Consider the following 17,430-nt stretch of genomic DNA (forward strand, 5'->3'; position numbering starts at 1 on the left):
TTCTTATTATGTTGTATACTACCATGAGTATACTGAGATCTGCAGGGAGCACAAAGGCTCTCTCAGTTTTGGCTGGAGTTTCAGTGAAGTCACTGGGAAGGCAGGGGTGGGCAGATTAACTTAAGGCTACTGGAGGTCACATCTCACTCAAGTATATTAGTAAAAAGGAACACAGCAAATTAAATGAAGACTAGTTAAGCCGTTGCCATAGCTTAAAAGATAATATACAGCTAGACTTCTACTAAAATATTTTTCACTGTGTGTGAAACAAGCTATCAGTAGTGTCAGGTTGTGACAAGCACTGTGAAACATATATGCCATCATTCTGAAAAATGCTAAGAATTGAAAAGTGTTCTAGGATAAGAGATTGCAGAGTGGCATTTTTTTGTTTAAAATAAATTTGTGTTGTTAGAGAAAGTACCATCTTGGCTCAGCATAAAACAATAGCTCTTGAAACCTGAGCGTTTAGCATGCAAGAGGCAGCAGGATCCACAGGTATTACATGTTTTTAGTATTCACTGTCACGTTGGTGTCCCTCTGAGGTGCGTGAGGTTACAATATTTAAGCTGGAGGCATGAAAGAGACAGGCTGTGCATTTACAATTTTATTTTACAAAATCAATTCCCTTTTCAATTCTTTATCCTTTAAAAAGAACACATGCTGTTTCTGTAGTGATAGCACATGACAATGCTTCGGTGTGTGTAGCAACACAATCTCAATGCAAAGAAAGGAAAAAAGCTCAGATGCCTATTTCCCTAAATGACCGTGGTCTTGAGCACTTTTGTCCTAAAAGGAATTAGTATTTTTAAGGCAAAGGGATTTCTCCAGCTGGGACCATGGTAACCATGGCTGTGTTCCTTTCAAACATTTCCAGACTTATTTTATCCAGTTACCAAATACTTTCTACCACCTTGGTGACTGCCTTAGCAATAAGACACAAAAGCAAAGGCTCTGCATCAATGCAGCACAACCACCTCCTTTAGTACTTGCCAATTTACAGAACTCAGAGGGATCTTGGTGCTACAAAAACTAGTAATTGTTTCTTCCTGCTAAATTTTCATAACTATTTGATGTAATAGTTTATAACTTATCACACCATAGCCTTGGCATAGATTTTGTTACCATATTTAGTATATGACCATACTTGAAACATTTTGCTATGACAAATTCAAATGAAGATGACTTGTTTTGACACTCTTTTGTATACAAAACTTGGTATCTGTCCCTCTGCATCTATAAAAAGCAACCTTTAAAAAGTTTCAGTAAGAGAATAAAAACTAAAAAACGTTTCTCTTCTGAGAAAGTGATACCCCAGTTCACATTTTAACATGAAAAGATATTACTACAAACTGTAACTTTTTGCAAGTTCACCTCCCTTATTCCAGCTAAGGAGGTTAATGGATAAACATGCTTTGTAAACTGGTCCAGTCTATCAGACGAGCTATAAACCAGTCCTTTTCTCTAAGGAAAGTGTTCTGGTCAGAACTTCACATTTTCTTCAAGAAATTTCAAATGACGTACCTTCGCACTGTAACTTCTATACTTGTCTCCCATGTGCTCCCGCAACTGCAGCTATTTAGAACACAAAAAAAACCCACAAAATTTGACATTGAAAAAAGTGGGAACCACCAAAATATTAACAAAAAAAATACCAAAGCACTCAGCTGAAAGCAGCATGTGAAGAATGACAGCAGAGATGGAAGAGCCTTTGTTTTTTGAAGGGAAGAGAGTTCTAAATCTCACCCAACAATTTAAAATATATATCAGATCTTCAGGGGTTATATGTGCAGTGTTTTATTTATTTGTAACCAAATTCTGAATCAATTGAGCTGGAGGTATTGCTCACTCATCTCTATTAGGAACAGATATTAAACTGTTTCTCACCTGGGATATAAGGGGCAATAGGCAAAGTAATGTGAAGGCAAATAATTACAGTTCAAAAGAAATTATTATTGGAGAAATACAACAGAGTAAAATTATTTGCATCCCTTGCATCTTCCACAAACTTGGGGTGCAATTCTGAAGCTCCTATGCTTTCTGAAGAATTTGGAATGAAACATAACCTACATTCAGAATCAAACTTTTTAAAGAAAATGACAATATACTTAGGCTCTTGCCTAACAGTTTTTGGAATCAAGGTTTGCACTACTATGTTACCTAAAAGCAGGAGAGAGGTGAAAGGAAGTAAAGACCCTGTTCATTTATCTAGATTTATAATGAAATTTTGAAATTTTATTATGAAAGATATTCACCTCTCTTTTCACTTCATCATCTTCTTCCATGATGCTGTACGCCTTCTCAAGAAGTTTCACTCCCAGTCCTTGCACCACATCAGATCGCAGGATTTCAACTATCCTCCTAATCTTGGCAGGAACCGATAACATATCTATATTAAAAAAAAAAAAAAAACACCACCAACAAATCAATGCACCAATAATTACTCTCAGCATAGTCAATTCTCATCCTCTATGCAGAAGCAGAATATGGGACAACATTGTATTGCCAGAGTATTACCACAGAATTCCAGCTGACCATTTGCATGCAGTAACTGCTGAGCTGAACCGGCTGGCTAGAACGATCAACAAACACAGTGAATGAGAGGCACTTGGACACTAACTCTAAAGACACCAGACAGTACAGAGACAATGCAGACAAAGTTTGCACAATTAGGTCCCTGTAACTTTGTTTCAGGTGGTTCCTGTATACTGTATTACTTTTTGTTCAAATAATATTTGCACTATTCTCTAACACGACACCACCACCCAAATATTGTAAGAATAATTCAATCACTTGTGCTTACAGCAAATGTAAGGTTTAGTCACTGTAAAACACTAATGGCATCATTTCTGCCATCTGCCCATTTGTCTCAACAGCCTCTGAATCTTTTGCTCCTCAGCTGTCGCTGCCAACAGGAGACAGTGTCATTTTTTAAGAGGAGGCTCCATTAGGAACTGAACTGAGAACTCTAACTTGCTCTTTTAATCACTGCAATCACCAACACTCCTTTTGTAGGATGGACCACCTTCTGAAAATAAAATAGCTGATCTAATTAAAATAAATGTCAGCTTAGAAATGCAGTAGCCCTGTAATCCCAAATGGTAGTAAGTAAATAGCTGGAGGATCTCACTACATAATACTTAAGAGTGAGAAAAATGGACAGAAAAATACCACTGAAGTTTGTACCTCCAACATTCTGTGATACCTGTTTAGAGACAAACTCTGGAAATGTATTTTATATTAGCTATGTAGAATCAACTTAGAGCGAAATCCAGTGTTCTCCCACTGCTTTGCCTACCACCTGGACTGATTAGAAATACAATCTTTATCACTTAAAACAATAAGCACAAGAAGGTCTGAGACTTCAGAAACCTACCCTCAGCTTTTGCATTTGTTGTATAGTAAGAACAGTCATAGCAAATACAATTTTTTTGCTTGCTTTTTGGAATACATATACATATGGTCTAAACCAGACCTTAAATATGAAAAGTGATTCAATTCTTGCACTTGTATCCATAGGAAAAATAAGCTTGTTCAAATTCTGCAGTGAGGATGAACTTCTATACTCATACAAACATCTGCTGTGTTCATAGAACCTTGTGTACAATTTCAGCTTTATCCATCATTCACAAAGCTTCACAGCTATCAGATCTTTTGAATGTCTTAAAAATCTTATTTCAAAATACTCAACTGCAACCTTTCATTTTGGAAGCTTTTACATGTAAGTCACATGTGGAAAAAAATCTTATTGCAGACCAGCTTTTTCTCTTCATTAATAATTATGCAGATTGATCACACATTCCTTTCACTGGCAAGTAAACAACAACTAGAGCAGTTTCACACAAATATTATTTAGGAAGATGTTTACTTTTATAAGCATTGTTGGGACTTGAGACAAAGTAAGAGTGGATTGTCTGCTGTTGCCCGCTAGCAGTGTTTCTTTGGTTATTAACAGCTGGTAGCCTTTCATTTAAAGCAATAACACAAACAGACCTGAAGGAATCTCTTCAAATTTTAATTCCTCTGGTTCATCAGGTGATTTTCCATGCAAAATCAAAGTGTCTCGATATTTTCTATGAAGTTTAAACTCTGGGGCCGGATTTGAGGTTACACAGTATTCAGAGTTCTCCTTTGAGTCCATTTTCAGTGTCCGTGTCATCAGCTGCACCAAGTCATTCATTTCATTCATGCTGCTTTTACTAGTAGAGGAGAAATAAGATGTAATTCAGTCGCCATTCATGATACAACTTCCACCTTGCATTCAAAGGACTTTCAGTAAATTTAGTGACAACCTGCTAAGTATTCCATGTTAAATTACGTCTTGTGGTGCAGTTTTATCTCTAGAACATCAGCAGTGTTTCACCTAACAAAGGCTCAGAGCCCATTCACCTCGCAACAATTCACAGCCCTATTGGCTACTGTTACCTGTGTAGCTGCACCTGTTGTCATGCAACAAATATTTTTTTAAAAGTTGTTTACACTGACAAAATCAGAAATAAATTCAGCCTCATTCACAGTGGAAAGGAAGCACATTGGCACCTTTTAAGTTATGCTTTTAACGCATCCTGACAGTGCATATGCTTTGATGTTGGAAGGCTGGTTTCCTGAGAAGCTACAGTTGACAAAAACCAGAGGTGCACAACCACATGTCCCAAAAAGTTCAGCATGGAAAGTTTATAGTTACAGAAAGACAAAAATTAAATAGAGTTTGCTTTCTTTATGCATCACATATTTCTTGAAACACTCACTATGTAGAGATAAAGTGTGAAAGCAATTCCTGCCATATTTTTTTCGCTCCAAGTCAAGGTCCAATATAGCAACGAAAACTCTTGCACAGTATTAAACAAAACTCTTGCACAGTATTACACAAAATGCTTACTTCTCCTTGGAATCTCCATCAGACTTATCTGTAGAGCTTGTGGAAGAGCTTAACTCATCATCAGACAGGCAATGGGCTTCTCTCTTTCTCTAAATGAAAAGGTAATAAATGATAAAAATTTGAATAGCCAAAAGTAAATTATCAATCTGGTATTAATCATTTTTCTTACATGGAAAAAACCCTTTCAACAAGCATATTCTTACAGACTCAGCTTGATAATATTTAAAAAGTGTAACCTTTGGGTTTAGAAACAAGCTAATAGACTGGACATCATCAAAATACTTTATGAAATGCTTATTTGACTAGCATTACATCTCAGTCATGCAGTTTTAACCATTTTAACCACTATAGATGCTTCAAAGTGGCTCTTAAAAACAACTGAATCACAGATGTCTGTCAGTTCTTAGCCAACTATATTATAGTTATTACCCTGTCTATTGGTCTTTAATACACATTTAAAAATAATATTGAAATAATTTTTTATCAGTTCAGTAACTTCCCAGCATTCCCTAAAATACACAAAGATTTTAACCACTTGTGTCTCTACAGTCTTGTGTTCAGTGTGTAGCATAATATGCAAAAACATCACTAGCATATGCACATACTACTAGTGTGTACTAACCTTATGTAATCTCACTTAGTGAATGCAGATGAAGTTTTTGCATTTAGGTATCAGTTATAAACATACACACACAGGTAAAACATGCAAAGTACCTTCCAAAATAAAATAAACACTAATTTAGAGAGCCCATAACAATCAGTAAGAGATCCCCAGTCTTCATCTCTGACAAGAGAGTGAAAATGCACGGTGAGCCTGGAATGTTGAATTGATCTAGTCCAACAAAAACATGGATTAGAGATCCGTACTCCACTCCGGATTTATAAAGCAGTATTTACAAAAAAACTGTGCACTCTTATTGACTGAGTGTTTCTTCCACACATAGTTGGAGTTTTTTTAAATATCACAAATTGTGCCTACATTTAAATATTTCAAAAGCAGGTGACCCCAGTTTACCTGAGAAATACTGGCATCTGATGAGGTCTGCGCAACTTTAACGTGATTTTCCATATGTGATTTTGCTTCAACTACTGCACTATTTGATGTTCGTCTTGCTGGAATCACTGGAAGGATGACATTTTTACAGTATTTACAACTTAGCTGCATGTATCTTGAATTAGTTTCATGCTCATGCAAGAAAAAGTCTATCACCTGGCAGAAGACAGGCAGGCAGGTATTCTGCTAAGAGAAAACACTGAAGCTTCTATCTGAAAGGTGTATATTCTGCACTTCATGTGCATTTCAAAGACAAGTTGTCACCACTAAACACAACTGAACATAACTGAATAAGGGATAGAAAAATACAGACATGTTAACAGAAATTTTTACTTAACACAGAACTAGAACCTTAGTGAATCTTTTTGAAGATGTTAGTGAAGAACAGACAGCAAGTTATAATTTCTTCATAAAGAAGTTATCAGCCTACTTATACACAGAATGCTAACATGCAAACATGAACATTACCAGAAGGAAACACCTCTTCCTGAGACTGTTTCAGCCTCCTTCGTTCTCTTGCTGACAAGGGCCGCTCCTTCAAAAAAAGTTAATCTGATATTAATTAGCAACTGTCACAGTGGTTTTTGTTATCTAATCACCTATAAAGCAAAAAAAAAAACCCTTTTTCAACTGATCTGGAAGAAAGAGCTCCTACAGTAGACCTTCTGATCAGCTAACAAACACTAATTATTTACTATGAAACAGTCTTGGTCAGTGAGACTAATGTACACTCTAGAAAAGGAGTTCTGACCTCTCTGACCTCCCTGGTTCAGCAAGGCAGCTTCTCATCCCACACTGACCAGGTCCTTGACAAGACTTCTATTAGGTAGGAAGCTCCTATACGTTTCTTTACTCACTGTGCATATACTCAGAGAACAAATAGCTCAGACAAAAATAAGCGGAGACAACATTCAGCGCTAACCTTTGAAATGGCAGCTTGGCTGGTTTTCGTGCTATTTACAGATTCAGAGACTTCAGCACCACACTGCTCTGCACACTTCTGTGTTGTCTCTGTGTTCCCATCAGAAGGAAAAGGTAAAGGCCGAGGAGCACTTGCTCTGAACTTGAAAGAGAAAGGAGCAAGATTTTATACCTTTTAATACAGAAGTTAAAATACTCTGCGATCCAGAAGACTTTCTTCAATGGTAAGGCTGGATGCCAGAGGTTTTGGATCCTACCGTCACCTCTTCACATCTCCCAAATTCATCCTTTCCTCTCCACAGCTCTGCTTGCATCCACCTCCCTTGTTTCCACCCCTACATCTTGCCCTCCAGACTATTTTTCAGCCAATGCCTTAGCAACAACTGTCCCCACCCTCAAAGAGCAAAAAACAAAAGAAAACCAGGATATCATACTGAAAACTAATCACCCTCTTCTCTGTCCTTGTATAGCTGGTGCCCTTCCCCAAAGAAATCTCTGCTCAGTGTGGAAGCATTGACAGGAGCCCTATTCTATGTCCATGCCAAGATTTTCTTCCTCGAGTTTGCACCCATAAGCTCAGAGCAGCCATTACATGTCTCTTCTAAAGTACTAGTAATCTATTACCCACTACAAGTAGCCTTATCCACAACAGTCAGGAAAAGTACTGTTATGTATTTTCCAGTCACAAACAGTGAGAAGTCCTGATGCGAAGTGCCAGGAAAGACCATGGCACAGCAAAGGTGAAGCCCACAGTTCACTGTTTCTTCGCGCCCACCTGGCTCACCCACCTCCCACCTATGAGGGTTACTGAGATTTCCATGGATTTACACAGGCTGCTTTTAAAGGACATCCTGAGCATTCTGCATTTTGTTACCAATGTAGTTATACAGATACACATGAAGACAAAAGCAGCATTAAACCCACCATTTTTTTTAAAATAGGTTCCATTTTCAAAGAGTAAAAAAGAGGGTAATTATTTTTTGAGTATCTGCACCTTGTCTGAACAGACTTCAGCCAGCTCTCTTCTCTTCTGCCGTCGCTGCCGGGAGAGAGAGGGTTCACTGACGGAACTATGAGGCTGCAAGTGGGAGGCAATTTTTTCCTGAGCAGCTCCTGAAGCTCCATGACAGACATCATCCTGAGAAGTAAAGGTAAAGTAAAGGTTTTTAAATGCAGACATGTCATTTCCAGATTTACACATACACACTTAAAAAAACAATTAACACACACCACTTTACTATTTGGACTGCATCCACCTTAACATATCTACAGTAAAACCCTTACTTGATAGACAGTTAGAAAAAATACCTGCCCTACCAGCATTTTAAAGATACTAAACCTTCAAAGGAGGACACTTACTTGAATTACAACAGGAACAAATGGTGCTAGCAGCTTTTCAGTAGAATCCAAGCTCTACAATATATAATGATTTCTCATTAGAAAGTGTGTACAAAAATCTCATTGTAGACCAAAATGTAATGAAAATACTATCACCACCTATTAATTCCCCATCCAACTCAGGACCAAGTCGAGATTAGCCAGGCCTACTTGGAACACAGAACAAAGAGGTTACAAAACTATTCTTACCATCTCTCAGCTGGAAAGGAAAATTGTTGTTCCCTGTAAAAAACAGAATTTCCATCATGTAGATGCAAGCCTGAAACTACTTCACCATGTTGCCTTTGCAAATCTGAACACAAGGCTCCTAACTACTTAAGCATCTCAATAATTGTATCAGTAGCATCCTACTTTGACAGAAAAATGTGCAGCAGTTCTCTAAATGTTAAGAGCTGGCCATTAGTTAAACCTATTTCAAAGTCTATTTCATGTAAACATTAATGTATTACCAGGTCAGTTTGCTTTTGGTCTTTTGAGACAGGCTGCAGGAGTTTCAAAGTGTCACCATCTTCTTCTATAGCATCAACAGAAGACTCCTCAGACTCAACATTTTCAGCTTTAATGGCTTGCTTTGCTCTTTGCTGTAGTCCATCTTCCTTAATTGGTGGGCTACTGGATGTTATTTTAGAATTGCCTCGAACATTTAAATAGTTTGCTTTATTATTCTCTGGAATATGCTCACTGCCACACTTCTCACTTCCACACTTCATATTTTCAGATGGTAAGATATCAATATTCACTTCACTAACTGTAGCTAAGGAGTGTCCCAGGTTGTTCAAATCATTATTGCTTGGTTTTCTTTCCATCTCAACACCTGCTTTCTCTGAGGGGCAAAATTTGGTGGCTTTATATTTGATGATGCGGTCTTCTTCATTCTAGAATTAAAAGGAAAACAAAAAAAATTAATTACTTTTTGGTATTATGCACATACAAAAGAATACTCTAAGCACTGAAGGAAATCCATCAACATACCAGAACACAGAAACTGCAATGAAATTATGATCAATTACAGATTAACAGCCTCAAAAAAGCAGCAACCCACATTTGAAAAGAGATACAGGCTGCATTTGCAAATGACCTATTTCAGGTATTGGTTTATACACATGCAGCACACCTACTTTTCAGCAGGACCATGAAAATAAAGTTGTATTGCCAAATACCAAGTTTTTAAGATGTACTTATGCCACATACATTCAGTATTTCAGCACTGAAAGCTTAAACCCAGACAAGCAGACTCATTACAGAAAATAAAAAACATGCACAAGATGAAGCATTAAAAGGTTTGTTCTAAGCACTGGAAAGAATTCCAACAATAAACAATTTTTGATTGTAACTACAATTACTTTTTTCCAATCAAAACAATATATTTAAAAATTATTACCACTTGTCATCAAATATTTGAATACACATTTGACCTGCAATACTCTGAGTGACCTACAAATGAAAAACTGCATGTTGTTTAGTTAACATTTTATAGTTAGGATATTGCAATTAGTTTTACTGATCCACAGTCTCTTTATTTACTTCCACTCTTGCCTAAACACAATTCCTTCCTTAATACAAATTTTACACATTCCTAAAAATCAGATTTATGTTATCATGAATGCTCAAGGCACTTCTTACACAATGGAGATTTTCTGTAGAAAAAGTGTTTAAAAATATATATGTATATATCTCACAACTTTGTATTTCCTGGCTTGCTCAGAGCAGTGGTTTTGGTGTTGAACATTCCTGCTATGAGATTCGTCCTTTATTGAGACCACAGGGCAAGGATCTTTAGATTTAGAATCCACTGTTTTCTTATGACTCCTGGCTGCTTTCCTGCAAAGAAAGTAAGTTATTCATTCAATCACCAAGACGTTAAGATGTTTCCTTAGATTATACTAATTAAAAAAGAAAATCCACTCCACTCCAGCTTACAGAGTGTGCACAACATAATCATTTTAATCTCCATCAAAGGAGCTTAAAAACACCATTCAAACTCTGCCAGAATCCTACACTTGCTCTGCACAGCACCAAGATCAGTCCTATCTGAGACACAAACATAATTGAGTAAACCTGACAAAGAAATATTATTTTATCAGTGAATATCAAAAGGAACTTGATGTCACAACTCTCTGCTGATAAATGGCCTCAAAGAACCATATGAAAATATGTGTATCATATTTCCTATCACTTCCTTGAAAATATTTGTGCTACTTTTTTTTTTTTAACTCTGAATAAACTGTGCAGCCCTAACCATTGCACAGCCTTATTCTGCATTTGCAAGAAAAACTAGTTCCCATTCTAACTTCCTCCATTTCTCAATGAATCTGAAGAAACTCATGTGCTCACATGCTTTGGAACTGCACATAGCAGACCAAATTTTCTCCTGCTACAAAAAACAGGAAAAGTTATAAAGCACAGACCACAAGTAACATGAGTATTTTGCACAGAATCACTGAAATGAAAATATCTTACGCCTTTGTGGCTTCCAAAAACAAAGAAATTTGGTGCTTGATGTAAGGCTGTCGCAGTATGCTTTTCACACTGGGTCTTTCCTCAGGTTTTTTACTGAGCATAGTTCGTATTATTTCTACCAACTGTGGGCTGTAATCCTTTGGCATGGGTGGCAACTGTAAAACGAAAGGGAAGTCTGATATTATTTAATATATTTGTCAATAGGGGCTACATACTTTGCATTAAAAACAGTTGCATTGTTCATATGCTGAAAGTTACCCAAGTGCTTAACCTCAAGCAGAATACAGAAATTGTGTTTTGTCTAAGAACTGTTCGTCATTTTTTAATATCTGCAGTTAAAGTTCTGTGAATAGGCTTAAAAATTTATATAGAATAAGTCCATGTTAACTTTATTATATGCCAAAGCAAGACGGACACTTAGGTAAGCTAGCGTTACCTAAGATGAAAATGGCCTCACAGGAATAGTGATTTAGTTCTTTGCACAATATTTAAACCAGCAGCAAATTAACCAGCATACTAGTTACACAAAAGGGTAACTAAAATACCTACAAATGAGTAATTCCCTGGGTCTGATATTACATCATACAGCACCATGAAATACTGGTCTTACAACATACATGATGATGCACATAACATGCAAAATATTTCTAACTCCATGCAATATTTGATTGGAAAAGATAATCTCAAATTCTAGACAGAAAGTCTAAGCACAGAGAAAAAAATGTCAAAGCTTTTACCTTTCCTTCAATAATTCGATAAACCAAAGAGTTCATGTCTTTAGCATTAAAGGCATGTTTCAGTGTAGCCATTTCATAAACGCAGCAACCTAATGCCCAAACATCAGACTGAAAAAAAGGGGAAAAAAAAAGCTTTGGGAACTTTGTATTCATTGTAGAAGTTTTATCTCCAGACTTATTTACCTGCTTTCAAAGAGGCCTTTAATGACAGTAAACTAATCAAGACCAAACTCCATTGCAAACTTCTGGCTTCAGTCTCACTCTTATTTGTGATTTTGATCAACTGAATTCTTTTCTTCCAAATATCATCACATTTTTCTGAAGTGTAGAAAGTTGTTGTTTGTAGGGGTTTTTGTTTGTTTTCTTTTTAAGTACAATATCGATTCTAACTGGCAAATGAAAATCTTTTGATTTCCCATTGAAGATCAGTTTCCCCTCAGGTGTTGCTCATGTTTGTGGTGCATGTGGTTTGCAGAAAGAGCTGAACAGGTACACAAGAGCACGTTTGCTTTACTTTGTTATATTTTAAATTCACAGCAACACTGCTTATTTCTCTACTCTCCTTTTTTTTTTTTTAATGCTGCTGTCATGTCTAATACAGAGTTTTGAGCATAAAGCTTCCTGTCATATCATCAATTTTGAAAATGCAGCTATCTAACAGAGACTGATATTTCTGTTTACACTGGTGTGCTGCGATGGGTACGGGCAGCCTGCCGAACGCCTTGGCTGTGAGAACTTACCATACACTATGAATTCCCACCTACTGCAGCAAATACAGTTCCAGAAACAAAGGCCCCTGCAAATCTCTCCCCTAATTTTTGTTCGATCTTTGGGGACATTAAAAAAAGTCAGAAGCAATATAAAATTAAAGACAATAGATAAGATTATAAAGTTCTCAGACAAACAAAATAAGTCGCCTAACAAAACAGAAATGACGTTTGCATTCTCATACTCTACCTTGTAGTTGTAGGGTTTGTGGGAAAAGAGTTCCGGGCTCATGTAGTACGGTGTCCCTATGAGAGTGCTGGCCATGTCGTACTGGTTTTCCAACACTCTGGCTATTCCCAGGTCACCCACTTTGATTATATTTGTTCGTGTCAGAAAAACATTTTGAGTTTTAAGATCTCTGTGCAGGATATGCTTTTCATGCAAATACTGGAGGGAAAAAAAACCACCAACAAACAAACACATAAATAGAGTTAAGTAACTTTTAATTGGTTCTTCTACACTGAAAAGTAAAATCATATTACACAAGTCAAAGAGGGAAAATACGAGTGCAGAAAAGACACAACCACTGCTGTCAAAGTCAGGAGCGCCCCTGCTAAAGATAATAGTAGTGAATTAACGTTCAGGGTGACTGATACAGACACGAATCCAGAACCTAGCATTGCTTCAGTGAAATCATCCTGTGTGGCTCTAACAAGCCAGCACAAAAGAGGAAACAGAAATCTAAAGTTAAGACTCAGACTTTAATTTACTTCCTGCTGCCTCCATTTCTTGACAGTCATTTTTTAGTCTTCAGTATAAAACTTCAGTCAAAAACCTCATGTGTGCTTTGTGTAAACAGGGATAGGAAATCAGTCTCACAATAAACAAGACCAGGCAGTACTGTAGACTTGTGTATGACTGGCCACGACAGGTAGCTTGAAAATACAACTTTCTGTACAATTTCTTAGTGTCAACATGCACATCTGAATGGTTTTCAACTTTGACAACCTCCAAATAGTGAAGTTCAACAGACTGAGATAAGATTTAACAGAAGTGATGAATTAGTAGTCTAAACTTTCAAACCAGAGAAGCATTCCAGACTAGAACTACCAACACCCTGGAGGTTGCCACTGTCTACTGTGATAGAGGTGTAGACGTAAAATATAATAGCAATTTCTTACCTAAAATAGTAAGTTAATTTGACTGCAACGACCTGTGGATTTTTAATGTGCTAATAAACATAGTACTTAGATACTACCACAGCCAATCTGGAATTCAAAATCTGTCCACCAACTGTGGAATTTTTAAATGCAAAAAGAGACAAATTAAACTTATATCTGAAGGTGACTAAGTTACACTTTATTTTACCTGCAGTGCCATGGCAATCTGGACAAACCACTCCACCACCTGATTCTCGGGCAAAAGTTTGCCCTTCTGCTCTTTAAGTCTGTGGTACAGATCTCCTCCCTCGCAGAAGCCCATGACAATGTAGAGGAGCCCATCCTCCCCCTGCCAGGACTCTCTGTAGGTCACTATGTTCGGATGTTTCAACTGGGATAACAACTGTGCTTCTTGTTCTGCTGCTTTCCTCTCTCGGCTGGAAGCGTTTTTGAGGTTTAACTTTTTGATGACATACTGTAAAAGAAATTGCAAGATATGAGACACAAAGTAACTACGGACAAGCCCTGGGAAATTCCCCAAATCTGAGGGAAACACAGTATTTGAAATCTCCATGCATTATTCTGCAGTTATACATCACTTCTACCATTATGTTGTAAAAATTGAACAGGTGTGCCTATTCTATCCATCTACCTGGTAAAACTCTGCACAGGAATTTTGTGGTGTTTTGTGGGTTTTTGGCTAATATTCACATTTATCTTTCCCTCTTGCCCCCCATTGTAAATGTGTGTCTATCATTTCTTAAGCCTGAACTACGTGTTCATGCATCACACTCTCAAAATGCGTCATTTCAACTTACTTTCAAATATACTTTAAAAATATAATAGCATTAAAGAAAGTATGCGGTCACATGCAAAAAATTTAAATGGATGTCTATGATAAAAGTCATCTGGCTAGACAATTTTGCTCTTCTCTCCTAGAAAAGCCAAGCTCAACTCTTTACATTTTATTTTAAGTAAAAGTGGACTTTCCCTTTTGCTTCTTCAAAAATGAAACATATGTTCTTTGTAAAAAAAAAAAAAAGAGAAACTCAAGAAATAACATCTCGCAACTTTGGTGAGCATAGATCATATATTTGAAACTCAAAAAAAGTTATTAAAATATCAGTTCCAAGGTTCAGATTACAAATTCTTCATTTTCATATTCACAAGAAACATCTAACAGAGCTGAATTTCTGAACGCGCAAAGCATGCTGCTGAGCTTTTCAGGTCTGTTCATTCTCTTCTTAAAGAACTTGCACCTGGCAGAAGAACCTCCAGGCAGAACTGACCTGGGACTAATTACTTTGTACAAAAAGCCTACAAAACACTGAAGCACAGGGGAATAGGAAAAGGCTTCCATCAGGAGAAGAAACGGAGTGAGCAGAGATGCAGTCAGAGGGTTGGTACATTCAGAGGCACATTGAAAAAATACTTTCTCAAAAACCTGAAAGCAGATCTAATTTGCTTTTTTGAAAACTTGCCTTAAAAGCACCAGATAACCATTAACGATCTGTTGCGTTTATGAGTTTCTGCATAGGCAGGCTTAAACGTATTGAAGAATCACCTATTACAGGGCAATAGAGACTCTTGGCCATACTGAGAGAATGAAAAGGTCTTATGCTCGATCCTAAATTTCTTTTATTCTGTATTAAGACGGGTTTAGAATTTTTTAAAACTACAGATGAAAGCTCTTATTTACTTTCCCAATATACACTACATCAAATGTATTTGTAAGGAATTTCAGGTTTTGGCAAAAATATAATTGAGGCTGCTAATGAGATAATAAAATCCATAGCACACATTCGTCATACACGGCACCAATATTTAGGTCTGACCTGGTGTAAACTTTGTGGTCATCACTTTTAGGGCACCAGCTTTCCACAGAACAATCACGCCGTGGTTTATACACCTGACCCCACTCTTACCCGAGAGCTTTTAAATGGAAACACCAAAGAAAAAAAAATTATCTACTCAATTTCGGTGCCCTTGGCAATTGCAAAGGATGTCTGCTCCCCAGGCTGGCCGTGTTAATTTAGTCCAACACACTAATTAGTGTTGAGGAAGACTGCCCTCCATATAGCAAGGGAACCAGTTATACAGAAAACAATAGTACCTCATGGTTTTGCATTTCAGAAATCTGCTGGATGTTAGACAAGCTCCTCAGTTCTTACAACCTGTGACAACGTACAGGTCTCAAGGGGAATACAACAAAAGGAATTGTGTATAGCATCATCTTAGTTTAAAATAAAATAGAAATGCTATAACTACTGTGTTCAATGTGACAAAGCTTTTAGCTTTGTATCAGCATTTGTCTTTACATGATACACTACCAAAATGCAAAAAGCATGCATACAGCCTAACTTTAAACCTGGCATTGGTTATATTTGGTTTAATGAGCACGTTATCTCGGCAAGATTCCCACGAAGTCTATTGTAATGCTCTTCTGCTTTATTTGATACCAAATTTTGTACAAATTGGGGTTTTTTTTGCTTTAAACACTTGGAGCCACTTGGCCCTCACAAAAACAAACAAATAAACAAACAAACCCCACAACACCAACAAAAAAAACACTGAGCTGTTCACAGCAAATACACTTAAATAAAACATGATTTCTTTCACAGAACATGTAGCACTATGCCAAAGCACAACAAAAAAATCCTGATCTTCCTGCTACAGAACAAAGTTCATAAAAGTTGGCAAAAGATAAGACACAGTAAAAGGCATCAAATATTTAAGACAAAATAACAACGATAAGGAAGCAAGGCTATTGCAAATGTTCGCTATCAGCAGCACGACAAAGAGGTGAAATCCAAGGACCTGTATGGGGTTGAAAGTGACTCAATGCGCTGTTTGCTTTTAGGATGATGAGAATGGCAACATTCTGGGGACACTGGACTCTGCACCGCGGTGAGTGGCGCGGAGGGAACAAGTGCTGCCTTCGCAGCCCCCAAACCCGCGGGTCAGAGGGATTCAGCCCCAGGTTCCCTCCCCACACAGGACACGAGCTCTGGCAGCACCGCGCACAAACAGCCCTCCCGGCACATCCAGCCAAACCCCGGGCACAAGGCTCACCCCAGGTTTCTGCAGTGCTGCTCTGTGGGTGTGCTCCGTCCCCTTTGCTTTACCCTCCTGCACTTCCTACCAAACACATCTGCTTTGGCCAGGCAAGACAGATTACATCAAACTTCTGACAAAAAGGCAAAGAACCCAAACGCCTGCACTTCAACTCTGACACAACCAAAACTTTGCCAGGTCCTGCCCCAGTCGATCCAGCAAACACAAGGACCATCTCCCTCCAGCAGAGCTGATGCCAACACAAGTCAATGCCAGAAGCTGCTTTTTCCATCCTTGCTGTCATTTTAATCTCCATCACACGTATACGTCTTAAAGAGACTACGGGCCAGCAGGACCTTCTCTGCTTCACGCTGAAAAGAGCAGCTGTGTTTTCCTGTCGCCCAAAGGGCTGTCAAAGCTGGGCTTTCCTCGCCAAAGCAAGGCATCACACATTTGACAAAACAATAAGGAGTTCTATTTAAATCTTTTAAAAGTGAGGATTTGGCAGGGTGCTGTTTGGATATTTTTTGAGATTAAAAGGGGTTTAAAAAAAAAAAAAAAAAGTCTTCTCCACACCTTTAATAAAAGCCTTCAGAGACAAGGGAGACAACAGGAACACCTGGACGGGCAAGCACAGCTCGTGTGGCTGCGGCCGCACCTCAGCACCGGCTCCTGGTCACAGCCGCACCGCGACCCCGGCCGCGCACCCCGCGCCAGGCCCGGCCGTGCCCCCGCACCAGGCCCTCGGTACCTGCTTGCTGTCCTGCTGGTGCCGCACCAGGCTCACCTCCCCGTAGCTGCCCTTCCCCACGGCTCGGAGGAAGCGGTAGGCAGCCAGGGGCATCCTCCCGCGGCCCGGGCCCGCTCAGTGCCTGGCGGCCGCCGCGACACGCCCGCCCGGCAGCGCGGCCGCCGCTGCCATAGAGATGCCGACAGCTCCTCGCTGCCATAGAGAGGACGCCTTGGCGGCGCGCAGAGCGGAGAGCCGCACGTCTCTATGGTGCGAGCGCCCCGCAGCGCTGCGGCGGCCATTTTGGAGGCGGGTGCGGCGGCCATGTTAAA

General features: G+C 38.6%; 1 protein-coding gene across 4 annotated transcripts; it reads right to left on the minus strand.

The window, feature by feature from the left end:
* Positions 1-120: 120 nt before the first annotated feature.
* Positions 121-17,301, minus strand: NEK4 (NIMA related kinase 4). 4 transcript variants are annotated; one of them, XM_082059825.1, is made up of 17 exons: positions 17,120-17,301; positions 13,523-13,789; positions 12,404-12,601; positions 11,447-11,554; positions 10,710-10,864; positions 9,932-10,070; positions 8,699-9,124; positions 8,211-8,264; positions 7,846-7,989; positions 6,853-6,993; positions 6,399-6,465; positions 5,892-5,998; positions 4,877-4,965; positions 3,991-4,196; positions 2,253-2,386; positions 1,522-1,572; positions 121-566 (listed from the first exon to the last, which is right to left on the minus strand). In XM_082059825.1, exons 1-17 carry the CDS (start codon positions 17,210-17,212, stop codon positions 522-524), a joined length of 2,424 nt encoding a protein of 807 aa, XP_081915951.1. In that variant the 5' UTR covers positions 17,213-17,301; the 3' UTR covers positions 121-521. The 4 variants fall into 4 exon arrangements, with proteins under 4 accessions (XP_081915951.1, XP_081915949.1, XP_081915952.1 ...); XM_082059823.1 differs by having other exon boundaries at positions 9,929-10,070; XM_082059826.1 differs by lacking the exon at positions 11,447-11,554 and having other exon boundaries at positions 9,929-10,070.
* Positions 17,302-17,430: the final 129 nt, after the last annotated feature.

The sequence above is a fragment of the Streptopelia decaocto genome (genome assembly GCF_964273445.1).
Source record: "Streptopelia decaocto genome assembly, chromosome: 8".
Lineage (NCBI taxonomy): Eukaryota > Metazoa > Chordata > Aves > Columbiformes > Columbidae > Streptopelia > Streptopelia decaocto.